The sequence below is a fragment of the Typopeltis vanoorti genome, chromosome 15 (genome assembly GCF_054136105.1).
Source record: "Typopeltis vanoorti isolate ZY-2024b chromosome 15, IOZ_Tvanoo_1.0, whole genome shotgun sequence".
Classification (NCBI taxonomy): Eukaryota; Metazoa; Arthropoda; class Arachnida; order Uropygi; family Thelyphonidae; genus Typopeltis; species Typopeltis vanoorti.
In genome coordinates, this window is record NC_143563.1 from 120,211,987 (window position 1) to 120,227,945 (window position 15,959).

General features: G+C 37.3%; 1 protein-coding gene across 1 annotated transcript in view; it reads right to left on the reverse strand.

The window, feature by feature from the left end:
- Nucleotides 1–13,756, reverse strand: part of PIG-Q (phosphatidylinositol glycan anchor biosynthesis class Q) — a 215,366-nt gene extending 201,610 nt beyond the window's left edge. The window contains exons 1-2 of the mRNA XM_090405814.1: nt 13,400–13,756; nt 897–1,706 (exon numbers count right to left, since the gene is read on the reverse strand). Coding sequence (XP_090261940.1) covers nt 897–1,630 — 734 coding nt within the window. The 5' untranslated portion in view covers nt 1,631–1,706; nt 13,400–13,756. The remainder of the gene's footprint in view (nt 1–896; nt 1,707–13,399) is intronic.
- Between the last annotated feature and the right edge of the window lie 2,203 nt (nt 13,757–15,959).

The following is a 15,959-nucleotide window of genomic DNA, read 5'->3' on the forward strand; positions in this document are numbered from 1 at the left end:
TGAAAGTTTATTTTTCACTTGGTTAGAGTATAATAAATTTAGTTTAATCCTTTATCCAAGTGTGAGCAAACAAAGTTTGCACCTGAAAGTATCCTCAGGACTGGGACAAGGTGGTACAACACCAGGGCACTCCTTGCAAAGGTGGAGCAAGCTACCAACTGAAAAGACCTCAATAAAGGTCGAAACTAGTCTGGGTTGTGGCCCTTCCCTTAATGCATAACATTAGACATATCCACAAGGAGAGGTATTTTGCATTATGGGAGATACTGAGATAGGAGTGTTGGTAGCTTGCTCCACCTTTGCAAGGAGTGCCCTGGTGTTGTACCACCTTGCCCCAGTCCTGAGGATACTTTCAGGCGCAAACTTTGTTTGCTCACACTTGGATAAAGGATTAAACTAAATTTATTATACTCTAACCAAGTGAAAAATAAACTTTCAACATCTTTCTCTAAATCCAGAGTAATTTATTAAAAAAGGGTGGCACACCATTTGGCAACTCCTATAGGTGGAGATGACCTGCTAATGCTTTTGCCTGGTATCTCCACTCAGGCCTGGCTCCCACTGCAGAGACCTCAATAAAGGTCGAAACTAGTCTGGGTTGTGGCCCTTCCCTTAATGCATAACATTAGACATATCTGCAAGCAGATGTGTTTTGCATTATGGGAGATACTGAGATAGGAATGTTGGTAGCTTGCTCCACCTTTGCAAGGAGTGCCCTGGTGTTGTACCACCTTGCCCCAGTACTGAGGATACTTTCAGACGCAAACTATGTTTGCTCACACTTGGATAAAGGATTAAACTAAATTTATTATAGTATATGTATATATGTTAACAAATTAGTATATGTATATATGTTAAATATGTTAACAAATTAATACCGAAAATTAATTTCATACCTGTAAATCCCAAAACTGCGTTTGCACATTTCTGAATAAAATGTTGCAGCTAATGCTAAGAGATTAGTAAAGAATGCAACATAAAAACTAACATGTTTTTTCTTCTTTTTTTTAGTCTTCTTCTCTCTATGATGCACATTCCTGCGATTTTCTTCATATTCTGCACTTTGTTTCTGTCCCACTAAACTTGTTTGTACTAAAAGTGACAAAAATGTTTCTTCTCTCTTATCTTCAGAACTTTCGTTAAGCAATAACTTTGAGGAGAGTATCTCTTCCTTGTTATACAGGATTATTCTAGCTGTATTCAGTGGATTTAATTTTTTTCCTTCTATCCATAAATGAGTGATATTAATTTTCGTGCTTTGCTGCCCTGTTTCAATCACAAAAAAACACTTATCAACCAAAATGGATTTGCTGGTATTGAAATCCAACTGTGCAAATGATTTTTCCGCAGCAGAAACATATCCACAAATTCCAACAGTGTAAGTATTCCTGCATAATAAATTCAACTTTACTTGCAAATCTTTACATAATTTATGCAGTTCAGAAAAGGAACATGTTTCAAAATGATAGCAGAGAAGACAATTCAACTGAATGTAATTGCTTTCATACTTGTAGATCCCAATAACATAATGGGAAGAATAATTTAAAAAGGAATATGGGAGAAATATATCAATTTGGAAAAGAGAAGCTTCTTTTGTCAGAGAACAATTAAATCTTTTCTTTGTAAACATGATGCCAAATAAATAAGTTGTATTTTATAAACAATCGAGTTTTCTACTGGCATTAAAAACATCCACTTTCTTGATCCTGCAAAATGAAATGGACAATTTTTAACTACATTATGCAAACTATTAACATAGCATAGACAAATATATCCAAGCATATTTAACTTATTTAATAGAAACATTTTAATAAAAACAAAATACAACAATCATACATTTACAGAATAAATACCTTAATTTATTCAGTGTAAATATGAACACGTGGCAATATTACTGTGGGCAATACATAAATTCATAGAATGCATTCACTAGAGGAATGCTTGCCTGGAGAAAGATAGTGGAGACTATGGCAATTAAGCAAGGCAAAAGAGTGAATAAGATGATTGTGATGGGGTACAAATGACTTAAGAGATAATGTGAACTGGGTAGCGAGATATGAGATTTATGCATGAAGTTGTATGGCAGAAGATTGTGAGAAGGGAGTTAGTGTTTCCTAGATATGATACTGCAGAGTTGAGAAGAAGAGCATCAATAATGAACAGCATGACAGCAATAATTTGTCAAAAGTGAGGCCAGGGTTATGCAGATGCTTAGAGTACATTTCAGGGAAAAGAGCTGTATGCGAGAGATGGACTACACCTGAATGAGGAAGAATGCAGGCATCTGGAGAGAATGTTGTTCTTGGGGACAAGTGATAGTATTAGAGCAGCAAAACTAGAAGGTATATTCGAGTTGTCAGAATGGCCTCTTATGGGAATAAACACTGGAGAGATGGAGGAAACGTATGTTGTTACGGAGAATCATATGGAGACTGGAGGGGAAAATAATAGGCAGTGATGTTTTTTTGGGGGACAATAGACAATGGTATCACGTACCAGCACCTTTATTAACAGGCTTGACATGTGGATGTAGAACATTTAGAAATTCGTAATATTTAATAATTTTTTATGCTTTTACCTATATACATAATTTACTGTTCTCACTCCAGAAACATTGTCATACTATAAAGTAACAATATAAATAAATAATTTTTTAGTTTTCTTTTTATATGATGGACATAACTTGTAGCATCATACCATTTTCTACATTTAGTCTGCTTCAGGGGCGAATGCTAGTCTTGAAATTCACGCTTGATCTTGTTATCATTCAGGGAGTGAGAGGTGTGATTGAAGTCTGATTAGCGGAATAATGAATTACTGACCGAAGGTGAGTTAGCCAATCTCATACAGAGGTAGCAAGGTTTTTTCTCCCGGAAAATCGAATTTTTCATCCTGCATACAGACAAATCAGCCTTTCAGAACACACGCAATTTACAGACAAAAAATACTAGTTGTAGTGGTGGTGGTGGAGGAGGTGGGCAGTAGATGGCATTGATGGAGATGATTCGTAGTAGAGATTTGGTGTAATGGTTGAGAGAGTTATAGGTGTCCTCCCGCAATGAGTCTTCAGACTCTTTGGGGGTATCAGGAATAATAATAATAATAATTAATTTACATTCCTGCTAAAAAAGAATGGGTAAAGGCACCTATTTATCTACAAAACAAGTACTGATAATCAGTATAGAAATACTGACATGTTGATGTTTCTTTATACAATGTCAGGATTATCAGGAATAAAGGTGATGAAGCAGTAATATTCATAGTCTCAACTCATCCAAAGATTACTGGAGTCAATGAAATGTGGTTGAAGGAAAATTATATATATATATATATACATTTTTTTTTTTTTTTTTTTAATGTTAGGCTCATACATTAGAGATTAGTTGGCCAACCAATAGTATGTTAGTACTGTGTATTGGGAAGAGAGCTGGGAAACAAGGAACCTGTTCACATTAGATTTAAATGCCTGTGCATTGTATTCCTTGGGAAACATATGGGAGGGAAGCCAGTCCAAAATGCAGCAGCAGTAGGAATAAAGGAGGAGGAAGAGAAACATGTCTGATGAGTATGGAGTTTGCCTGTGAAGGAATGGGTTTGGCAGTAGCTGCACGTTTCAATGGATTTGTTAGAGACAGAAAGAGGGGGGGGGGAACTAATGATAGTTCTGATTAACATTTACCAGAAGCAGATCAAGTGGGTGTTGGATCTGGCAGCCACCAGGGGCCCGAGCTATGTGGAAAAATTAAAAGAGATCTATAAGAATGATAGATATTATGCATTTGATGATGAAGAGGGACAGTTTCTACTATTTTTAAAAGAAGATAAAGACAAATTCAATATTGCCACACAAGTATACCAGGCTACAAGAGAAATGTTAACTTTTCCAAATGTAGAAATTTTTTTTAGGGACCCCATAAATTTTATCACCAGGGGCCACAGCTTAATCCTTCCCTAACATTTACCATAAAAAGATTTATAAAAGATGCATGCAGTAGATACTAGATACCCATGTGAGAGTGGTTGGGGTGAGACAGTACGAAATGAATCATTAATCAGTCTGACTGCTCTCTTTTGCACTGTGTGAGCAGTACTTGATGGATGGGCAGATTTGTGATTTGTACAGGGTTAACAGCTGTTTGGGAGTAAATTAATGTCTGCAACAAAAGAAGAATCCTAATTTTTTGGATGCCCAGGAGGAAATGGACGTAATTATGGATGTAATGGTGCACGTTGCATTATATACAACGTGCACCAGTAAGGAAACTGCCAACCAAGTTGCAGAAGTTAAAGACCAGACCGACTGATGGAAGCTTATTTAATAGGCCTTTGTGCCAGATCCAGTTGAAAACCTTGGAGATATCGCGTGACACTACTTGGGATTCGCTAAACTTTTTTCCATAGTGCTTATCCAGGCGTGCGACATAGGTGAACAGATCCCCTGTTAAACAGCACTGGAAGACGCACACTATGTCGTTTATTAGTTGAGTACTTTCAAGATGGCATAGCAGTTGCCTGTTGATAGTTCTCTTCATTACTTTAGAGAGGAATGAAGTGTGAGAGAGAGCAATAGTTTGATGATAAGGATCTGTCACCCTTCTTGGGAATAGGTTGGACATGGGCTAATTTCTAGGGTGTTGAGTAGATGCTGGTGGTGTAAGAGAGCATAAAGAGACAACATAAAAAAAAAAAAAGAGGTCAGCTCTGGAGCACAAATCTTCAAGACAACTGGAGGAATGACGTCAGGGCCAAGAGACTTTTTTGGTATCTAATATAGATAAGATTTTTCTGATCACTTACTGGTGAAATGTCTGAGGATGCAATAAGTGTTGGGTGTTTGGAGGACATTTACCAAAATCATCTATGCAGGCATTTAAGGGAAACTACAATGCCAGAAGACTGGATTTCTCTGGGTGATAATGCAATAGACCTATCCATCCTATCCATCTGGATGCAGCAGCAAAGTTGGACAAAAGTTGTGCCCAACTGCTTTGACCAGAGACAAAATTATGCAGCTGCCATTTGGGCACAATGCAAGTTTCCTGCTTTTGGCTCTTTGGAAATCAGTTTTTTATGCATAGATGATTTCCTTGAAGCTGTTTTGGGCATTGGTGTAAATGAGAGAAAGCAGAATTCTTAATGATAGCCAACTGAGGTATGCTTGGTTCTTCATTCGTACAGTCTTGGCGCATCTTTTGGAAAACCAGGGTTTACTTAGGGGATGGGGATTTAGTGTGGAATGGGGAATATGCAATTCCTTTCTGGGGAGGATTACTTCAGTGATGTGTTTAGTGCATATGCTTGGGTTGGAAAACCAAAAGTAATAACCCAACAATGGAAATGAGACCCAGAAATGTCAGAGATCATCCTACTTGGTATTCTTATAATATCAGATGAATCTTGGTTCAGAATGGCTGTGTAGGTGTTGTTTGAGGTATGCTTGGTTCTTCATTCGTACAGTCTTGGCACATCTTTTGGAAAACCAAGGCTTATTTAGGGGATGGGCCTGGTCTCACAGTATATTTGGAGGGAATCACTAGCAACAGGAATAGAAGTAGAAGGGTATATAGTATTTTGTCAGGACAGGAAAGGCAATTGAGGTGGTAGAGTAGTCCTTAAGATAAGTGATGAGTTGTGTCCTCTCAGTTGTGGAGGGAAATGACAAGTGACAAATTTTCAAGTGGAATGCAAACAGAAGTATATATATAATTTGAGGTAGAAAAGCCACATTTCAAGGTTTATGTAGAAAAGCAGCTGGAGTAGATGTGATATTTGACCAGATATGCTCAAATATGGAGACATAAAAGTTTTGCAATGGCTGCATTGCATAATTCAGAGAGCCTGGTCAGAAGGTCTAATTCCAGATGATAGAAGTAGAGCGTTCATAATTTTTACCTATAAAAATGGGCATAAAGCTGAATATTACAGAAGAATTTCTTTACAAAATGTTCCAGGTAAGATTAAAGCAACCATTCTTGAAAAGAGACTGAGAAAATTTGTGAAAGAGAAACATGGAGGAAAAACAAGCTGAGTTCAGGCCAAATAGAGGGTTGTCGAGATCAGATTTTCACTTTATGAAAAATAGTTGAGAAATCATGGAAATATAACAAGGATCTTAACTTCAGTTTTGTAGATCTGGAAAAAGCATACAAGGTGCCCAGAGAAAAGCTTTCAAAACACTATAATTGTATGGGATAAATGGAATATCACAGAAAATAATCCATATTAAAATAACTTTCAAGGCTTACAGATGTAACAAAAATTATATAGAATTTTATTCAAAAATTCCAATATATTTTGTCCAGTACTATGTGGTCATAATGAGGAACACTAGCCGTTAACTACATTCAAAACACCAAATCAAACTAATGAATCATAAATCGTGTACATTAGCTCATTACTCCATTGCTGAAGTACACGATATCACCCTATTAGAGTTCAAAGAAACAACTGTCTAAAATAATTATTAATAAAAAAAAAAATAACTTATGAACAATTTATAGCGATCACTTCCCAAAACTTGGATACTGTCATGCAGTCTGATTGATTCAGATTTGGACGATTTCATAGTTTTTCACATGTTTCAAGGAAATGATGATTAAATTTGAACTTGCTAGAATGAAGAAGTTTTGTCTGGTTCCAAAGAACTCTGTACCAAGTGTGAACAGTTGGTTAAGATGAGGCAAGAGATGAAATAGATGCAGAATGAAGTTAAGAGAATTTGAGATATGAATGGAAGGGTGAAAATGAAAAAACAAATAATGTTGGTATAAAAAAAGTAATAAAAGACCCCCCCCCCCCCCCCCCGAGTGGTGTTGTATGGCAATTCAATTATTTTATTTATTTCGTATCTAAACACAAGTGGCAGAGTAGTAAGAAAGTAGTACAACATTATTTACAACAAATTAGGATACATTACAAATGAGAACAGCTTAAATTTGACAGGTGAATTATACAGGGAATAATAAGTAAAATATGAAGAAAGAAACTATACATAAGTTATATACAATATATATGGTCAGATGTTCCTCTAGTATCTTGCACAATCAACTGCTCATTCATGCAGGATATATAATATATATTCAATTATTAAAGGTGTGCTGGACGAGGGATGCACAAAGTATGTTTTACTGGAGGTAGAATGAGTAAATTGACTGAGGCATTAGATATGAGAAGTAAGAGAGCAAAACAGTTAGTACTTGTAATAGGTACAAATGACTTGACTGCAAACAAAGAACATGTCAGATTGGATATCAGGAGGTTGTTGAGGGGGATAAAAGAGAATAGTATGATAAGAAAGGTAGTAAGCGTGTTGCCCAGGTATGACAGTGGTGAGATGAGGCTGAGGGCAAAGATTCTGAATGATGTTAGTGAAAATTTGTGAGGAAAAAGGAGTGCAGTTTGTTAATGTGTGGAATGAATTTGAAGGACAAAGTGAACTGTATAGGTTCAACAGATTGCATTTGAGTTGTTTTGGTGTGAGTAGCTTGGAAAGACTGCTGCTGGAAGGTAGAGAAGTGAGTGCAGAGAATAAATCTGATCACGTGGGAAGAAATGTGGAAGAACAGGAGAGTAATTAAATCTCACTCACTCTTTAACAACTTTCTTCTCAAGGGTGGTGTCTGTGCATACATCTGCTCTGACATACCTTGCCAGAGAGCAGCCAACCTAAAATCACCCAACTTCGACCTTCTTTGGTTGAAAATATCCCTTCCCCACTCAATCAAATTCATTTGCTCTCTCTCTCTATCGCTCCCCCAATGCAACCAACCACCCCGTGTTCTTTAATTTCCTCTCATTAAAAATAGTTGGTTTCCCATCAGTGAAATTATCCTCCTAGGAGATTTTAATATCCACAACACCAGCTGGCTTTCCTCCTCCAGTTGTACAGATCTTGCAGGCAGAGATGTTGAAACATTTGTCATCACTAATGACCTTACACAACTTGTTCAGATGCCAATCAGAATACCAGATTTCCCGATCCACACCCCAAACACCCTAGATTTCTTCCTTACCTGTGACCCTCCAAATACACAGTATAAGTAGTGAGTACCCTGGGTAATTCTGACCACAATCTAGTGCTCATCTCCTCTCCCATTCAACAATGCTTATACAGACACTCCCATACGAGTAGTTTGGCATTATAACAGTGTCGGGACAGCCTCCACAACTTCTATGCTACATTCCCATGGTTGGACTATTGCTTCTGGCCTTCCAATCCAAACATATGCATCAAACTTATTACCAAAGTAATCCTCACCAGCATGGAAACATACATTCCACACACCACTCTGAGCTTCCATTCCCTAACTAAACCCTGGTTTACCAAAACATGTGCCAAGGCTGCACAGATGAAACACCAGACATACCATAACTAACTGAAATCAAGAACCCCATTCTCCTTTAGAGCTGATATTGAAGTCCAGAATAGATGCAAAAAAAAAAAAAAAAAATGCTTCCAAAGCAGAGTTCGAAAGAGCAAAAAGCAGGAAACTAGCAGTCTGCTCAAACGGCAGCCGAGCCTTTTGGTCTATCACCAAAGCAATTGGCCATAACTTCTGCACAACACTATTCCCACCCTTATCATACCCAGATGGCTCTATTGCATCATCACCCACAGAAAAGGCCAATCTTCTGGCTTCACACTTTGCTTCCAATGCATGCATAAATGACGATGGTAAATGTCCCTCAACCATTCCAGACACCCAAAATAATGCCCCTATATCCTTTTGCCAGGATGAGATCATAAAAATACTGTCCAATACAAAAAAAGTATCCTGGCCCTGATGGCATTCCCCCAATTGTCCTGAAAATTTGTGCACCAGAACTAACGCCTATCCTATATCGCCTATATATACTCTCTTACTCCACTGGAATCTATCCCACAAACTGGAAATTGGCCTATATTCAACCCATTTCCAAGAAGTGTGACATGTCACTGACGTCTAACTACCGCCATATCTCACTTACCTCAGTGCTGTCTAAAGTAATGGAAAAAATCATTAATTCCCAACTCCTACACTACCTTGAAAAAACCCACCTAATAAACAACCACCAGTATGGATTCCGTTGCTGCCGATCAACAGGAGATCTGCTCATATATGTCACCCATCTCTAGACAAATGCCATGAAGAAGTTTGGCAAATCTCAAGTAGTTGCACTTGGTATCTCCAAAGCCTTTGACAGGGTCTGGCACAAAGGCTTACTAAGGAAACTACCATCATTTGGTCTGTCCCAGGACTTCAGTAGTTGGATTGCCAGCTTTCTGTCTGGCAACCACCACCACCCTCAATTCCGATCTCCAAGCCATTCTCCAATGGAGTTCGGATAACTTCATCAATTTCAATGCTAATAAAACCTAGTTTTTCCTATTTCCCATTAAAAAGAACCATTTTTTCCCAGTATTCTTCCTCATGATACCCAAATTTCCAGACAGTCTGAGATTTCAATTCTTAGAATTACTCTCACATCAAACCCTCCTGGCATAAACACATCACAAACATTGCATCCTCAGCTTCAAAAAACCTAGGATTTCTCTTTTGCTCAAGATGTTACTTCATCCTTGAACAGCTGTTAACATTATACAAATCACAAATCTGCCCAGCTATTGAATACTGCTCCCACATATGGGGTGGGGCCCTTAATAGCTCCCTCAAAATGATTGACTCAATACAGAGAACAGCAATTAGACTTAATGACCCATCTCTTACCAAATCACTACCAGGGCCGGCCATCTCGGGGGTGCAGTGGGTACAATGCACCCGGTCCCTACGATCGAGTGGGCACAGTCGATACACATTTGCGGAAATGTATTATATTTCGAATGTGTTTTTTTTTCTTGTTTTCCTGTGCCAAAATCATTTGCAGGTAAGAGGTTTACAATAAGTTTATTTTGAATCCTTTAATTTTTACCTTTGAAAAATATTTTAGGGTCCCAAAAAGGTTTCTTGCACCCAGGCCCCTTTATAGAGAAGGCCAGTCCTGATCACTCCCACCACATTTACAGAGATGTTTAGTTTCTGCAATATGTATATATTCTACAAATATTTCCATGGGAAATGCTCATCTGAAATAGCATCAATAATTCTTCCACTCAGTACTAAGCTTGTTGGAACATGTGTAGCTGCTGCTCAACATCCCTTCACAGTACACCTAGAAACACGCAGAACAAATTTCTTTTCCTCCTCCTTCGTCCCTGCAACTACTGCACCATGTAACAGTCTCCTCCGCTGCTGTGTTTTCCCAAGGAATATAATTTACAGTCATTTAAATCAAATGTAAACAAGTTCCTCCTTTCTCAACCCACTACCCATACAGGTACTATAGGTTGATCAACCAACCTCTTGTGTATGGGCACAACATAAAAAAAAAAAAAAAAATAGGAGAGATTGAAGAGGTGATTATGAATGAAGAAGTGAGCGACATGAGTATAGAGAATGAGAGAACAGGTGTGCAAGCCAGACAGCAAAACGGGGAGGTTCAGGATGGACAGAAAAACACAGCATGAGAAAGGTAGGTGCTCCAAGAGGATATGAATGCACGTGTGGACAAAAAGGGAAGGGGATGACTTGGGATTAGGAGAAACAGGTGGATTTGAAGAAGGTTCTAGGATGAATAAGGAGAAAAAGAAATGGCTTGAGTTAAGTATGGAGAAGTCACATCAAATAAGTGGTATCAGTGGAACTAGCTACAGATACAGGAATAAGCTGCTGTGCTTGTATACAAATGCTAGAAGTGTAAGAAACAAGGCAAATGAAATGGTTGCATTAATTGAGTCTGTTCACCCAAAAATTGTTGGAATAAGTCAGACATAGTTGGATGAGGGCAGCATCCTTCTCATTCCCTCAGTCTTCCCCAACATAACTGTCTTTTCCAATGATCCATCAGCTTGCATAATATATCCAAAGTACATCAACTTCTGTTTAGTGATCATCACTTCCAAGAAGCATGTCTTTCTACTCTCTAAAAACATTCATATTGGTAATTCTTGCAATCCATGAGTTGTTAATAGTCTCCTCGACACCCATAATTCAAATGAATCAATTCACTTTCTGTCTTTCTTATTTATAATCCAGCTTTCACATCCATTCATCCCTACAGGAAATACCATTGCTTCGACAATTCTAACTTTCATGTCCTTACTCACACCTCTATCTTTCATAATTTTTTGTCAGGTTAAATACAGCTTTTTTTGCCCCATGACTATCCTTCTTTTAATTTCATCTTCATTTACCATCATTTCTGATTCTGGACCTCAGTAAATAACTTTCAATGATTTCACTTTTATCTCCCTCTATTATAAATTCATTTAAATTGCCAGAAGCCATCACTTTTGTTTTGCTGATGTTTATATTAAGCCCAGCTTTGTTACTTTCCCTCTTAACCAATAGAATCAACCGCTCCAGAACTTCTTAGTTTCTACTATGGGCAGGGCCGCATTCATACTTTTGGAGGCCCTAGGTGCAATAATTTCTTCCAAATCTGTTCTTTCCATTATGAGGCTTCAAAAATAAGCATTTTTTTTTAATTTAATGAAAATAAAAGTCAACATTTCCATAATAACTCATTTTAATAACACAATACAACATTGGTATACATATATTTGCATTTTAAAAAAGTATAAAAATAAATCAGTTCAAATTTAAATAAAAAAAATTAATAACTAAAAGTTTTTTTTCTGACTTTGGTTTTAAAAGATGGCCCCATAGAGAGTGAGGCCCCCAGCTTGTGCCTCATAGTAAATGCAGCCCTGACTATGTGAGTTGTATCATCTGCATATCTTAAATTATTTTTTCTCTTCTTAATTTCAGCTGGATCTTTGTCAAAGTTAGCCATTCTCAAAATATATTCACTATAAATACTAAAAAGATACGGCAACAGTATACAACCTTGCTGCACTCCTTTTTCACACTTAAAACACTGTCAGTTTCTCCAGACTATTTTTATTGAAGCTTCTTGGTTGTCATACAGTTCTGTGGGAGTTGGTTTTTGTCCCTTGGTGTAAGACCATTGCTTATTTATTGGAGGCATGATCTGTTCAGGTATTCTCATTGATCTCATTACAATCCACAGTCTGTTGTGATCCAAGCAATCAAAAGCTTTTTTATAATCAATAAAACAAATGAATACTTCCTTCTGAAATTCTCTTGTTCTTTTCATAATCCATCTCATGTTTACTATTTGGTCTCTAGTTCTACCTCTCCTAAAGCCTACTTGTTCTTGTGGCATTTCTCTGTTCACATATGGTTCCAGACTTTGTTGGTTCACTTCCAGCATAACTTTACTTGTATGTGAAATGAAAGCGATGATTCTGTAATTCTCACAATCTCTGGGATTTGATTTATGGAATTGGGATGAATACTGATGCTTTTCAATCCTAGGTCAGTATATTTTCTTACAAACCTGTTGACAAATTTCAGTCAATTTCACTACTTCATACAAATTTCAGTCAATTTCACTACTTCATTGGTCACCTGGTTTTCAGAAGGATGAGGAGATGTTGGAAAGGGTCCAAAGGCGACTGACTAAGGTAGTTTCTGACCTCTGGAATGTCGAGTATGAGGAAAGATTGAAAAGATGTAATTTGCAGAGACTAGTGGAGAGAAGGAAGAGGGGAGATATGATAGAGACCTACAAGTTGGTAAGGGGTTGCTATAGGATCAATGGTGGAGAAGTTCTACAGCGAATAGTGGGAGATCAGGGGAGAACCAGAGGTCATCCCTGGAAACTGTATAAAGAGGGTGTGAGTAGGGGAGTGAGAGGCAGGTTTTTTTCGTGCAGAGTTGTGAATGATTGGAATGCCTTGCCTGAGAGTGTGGTGTCTGCAAGGAGTTTGAATGTGTTTAAGACCCGGTATGATGAGATGTGTGTGAGATAAAAGGACCTCCTAGATGAGTCTTTGACTCCATGAGGTCTTGTTTAATAATAATAATAATAATAATAATAATATACCCAGCTACTCTCAATAATTCCACTGATAACTCCAGAAGCTTTTCCTTTTGGCAGCTGTTCCATTGCTGATATCACTTCACTTTTCATTATATAATTTTTTCCTCTCAAATTCTCCTTCAATGTTATCTTTCTTGTACAAATCCACTACGTACTCTTTCCATCTTATTTTCACTGCTTCTTCTTCCATCAAACATTTCCCCGAATTACTTTCTACAACTTGTAGTGGTTGGGAAAGTTGTAGGTGTCCTCCCGCGATGAGTCTTCGGACACCTTGGAGGTGTCAGGAATAATAATAATAATAACTTCTAAAAAAAAAAAAAAAAAAAAATCAGATTTTCCAGGAATAAACTTCCGTGTAACTTCATTTATCTTTCTAAACAGATTTCTGACAGCTATTTACAATCTTTCTTTTTTCTTGGCTTCTTCTATTACTGAACTTTATATAACTCACCTGTGATATTTTTGTGTCCAGAACTGCCATGAAATCAACAACTATTAAAGTATCTGACATGTTGAACACAAAGTTGCCATGTTTGTTTTCCCATCTCCAAGGTGCATACAACAGCACTAGCGACAAGTTGTGCCGTCACATTAATAAACACTACATGACGCTAATCACGTAGTTTTTTTTGCATGCATGATATGGTTGAGCACTGTAATCAATTGACAGTTTATCTTCCGTAGTAGCGTTCCTGAGCTAGTGCACACCATGTGCCATGACAAGCTATTCAGATTATTTCTACACGCATTTCAGGATGGCTAGTTGCTTGCTCTGAATGTTTAGCTATTATGTGAGAGAGATTTTATATATATTTCACGAATAAGAAAGTATATCTGCTGTTTTGTATGAACAACGTCCTGCAAACGCCTTTAAAAAAAAAAAAATTCTGGGTTTTCGTTTTCGTTTATACAGGAGTTTTGAGGTTACTGTTTCTGTTCAAAGGGTAAGTCATATATGACAAAGGGATGCTTTCATTACTGAAGATTGTCAAATAGATCTTTATATATTTATTTCTGCAACCCTAAGTGAGCTTAGAATTTTCATTCTTATTTTATATATTTTATATTTTATATACTTGTTATTTTTCTGTATTTTTTTTTAAATTGAGAAGTAGTAAGATATAAATATAGCAACTAGGAAAGTTCAGCTCAATTCAAATCGCCAACTAGTGGAACTTTTACTAAGACGTTTTTGATCAATTCACGAATTAGTAAATCTCTGACACGGAAAAGCGTTTTTTTTTTCTTTTTTCTTTTTTCTTTTTTTTTTTTTTTTTCGGAAACTCAAGTTTTTCGTACCGAAAACTCAAGAATATCCACCATAGAACACACACAGTTTTCAAACAGTAAACATAGTAAAGAGCCAGGAGGCTATTTTTTTTTTCGGCGACGTATATTAAGTTAAGTTAAGGGGTTAATAAATCCCTCATTATTTCAAAGCCGAATAAGAAACGCGAGAGCCTGTGTAGCTCAGTGGACGTGGCGTTTGCATACCACGGCGCTTGGCCGCACGAAGGAAGACTTGGTTTCGAGTCTAGTCGGCGACTAGAGGAAATTTTTCTAAGCCTTATTACGACCGGTTCCCGAGTTAGTCGATCTCTGGCACGGGCAAGCGGGTTTTTCTTCCCGGAAACTCGGGTTTTTCGTCCCGTAAACTCAAGAAAATCGACCGTAGAACCCACATTATTTCAGACATTAAATATATTGTGTTAGAGTTAGGGACCACGAGATGGCGGCACATTGAGCCGTCTCTCTTCACTGTGTACCGCTTAATTAGTGATAGCCTTGGGCCATCTATCTCTGATTGGTACCAGTGGAGATTGAACTGCCCACTCAGTCTCCAAAAGTTAGATAGGGCTAAATGGCCTCGTCTACTCCCGTATACGGGAATAAAAAGGCGTTAACTGATAAGAAACGCGAAGATCGAAATCTAAGAGTTTCATGCCGAAGAACGTTCGGCGAGTCCAAGCCTAAGTCAACACCTGGTAGTACAACACTAGGGCAACTCGGAGCAAAGGTGGTCTAATATGTGATATAGCTACTCTCATCTCTTTGTCAATATTAGAAAGTTTTCACTCTTTTTAGTTTTTATATTGGTTAATATTGAGAAACCGAGCTAACCTCAAATATGATGTTGAAAACTAACAAAATTTTCAGTGCCTTTGTGCAGGGAGCTCGGTATTCGACTTGGACAAAAATCAAAAATTCCTCAAGAGTTATTTCAGAGAATTTCATTTTTAGAGTACGATCCTTTGACAAGGCAACTAATTCTTCTTCTTGTAACAAAAATTCACAACGCGATGTATTAACTGTGCAAATGGATTTCGTATTCAGTCATAATTGTATGCATTTAAAGAAGGAAAGTAACTTGGAATCTTTTCTTCCAATATTGTTAAATGTTCTGTTATAACGGAAATAATTCCCTCGACATTTTTATTATGGTGCGAAGGATATCTACTGTATGTTTTGTTTTTTTTCTGAAATGCGGAGCCTGTGTAGCTCGGTGGATTTGGCGTTTGCACACCACGGTACTCAGCCGCATGAAGGAAGATTTGATTTCGAGTCTAGTCGTCAACTAGAGTAAATTTTTTAAGCCTTTTTTCGACCGGTTCCCGAGTTAGTGGATCTCTGGCACGGGCAAGCGGGTTTTTCCTCCCGTAAACTCAAGAAAATCGACCGTAGAACCCACATTATTTCAGACATTATATATATATATATATATATATATATATATATTTTAAATAACGAAGCCTGTGGTGCGTTCATAATTAGAAGAAACACACGTATAAACCACAGTGAAAATTATTTAATTGTAAATATTTCATCCTAAGTATCTTAGGACATCATCAGTACAGTATTTAAACAAAATTAGGAATAACATACAGTTAATGCGCATGATTACAATAGAATCTAATGAAAACGTGCATAACGGGCTAAAGTAGTACAAAAAAAAAAAAAAAAAAACGTTAATTATTTAACACAATTTTGTATGATAATTTCCCATACTTTAG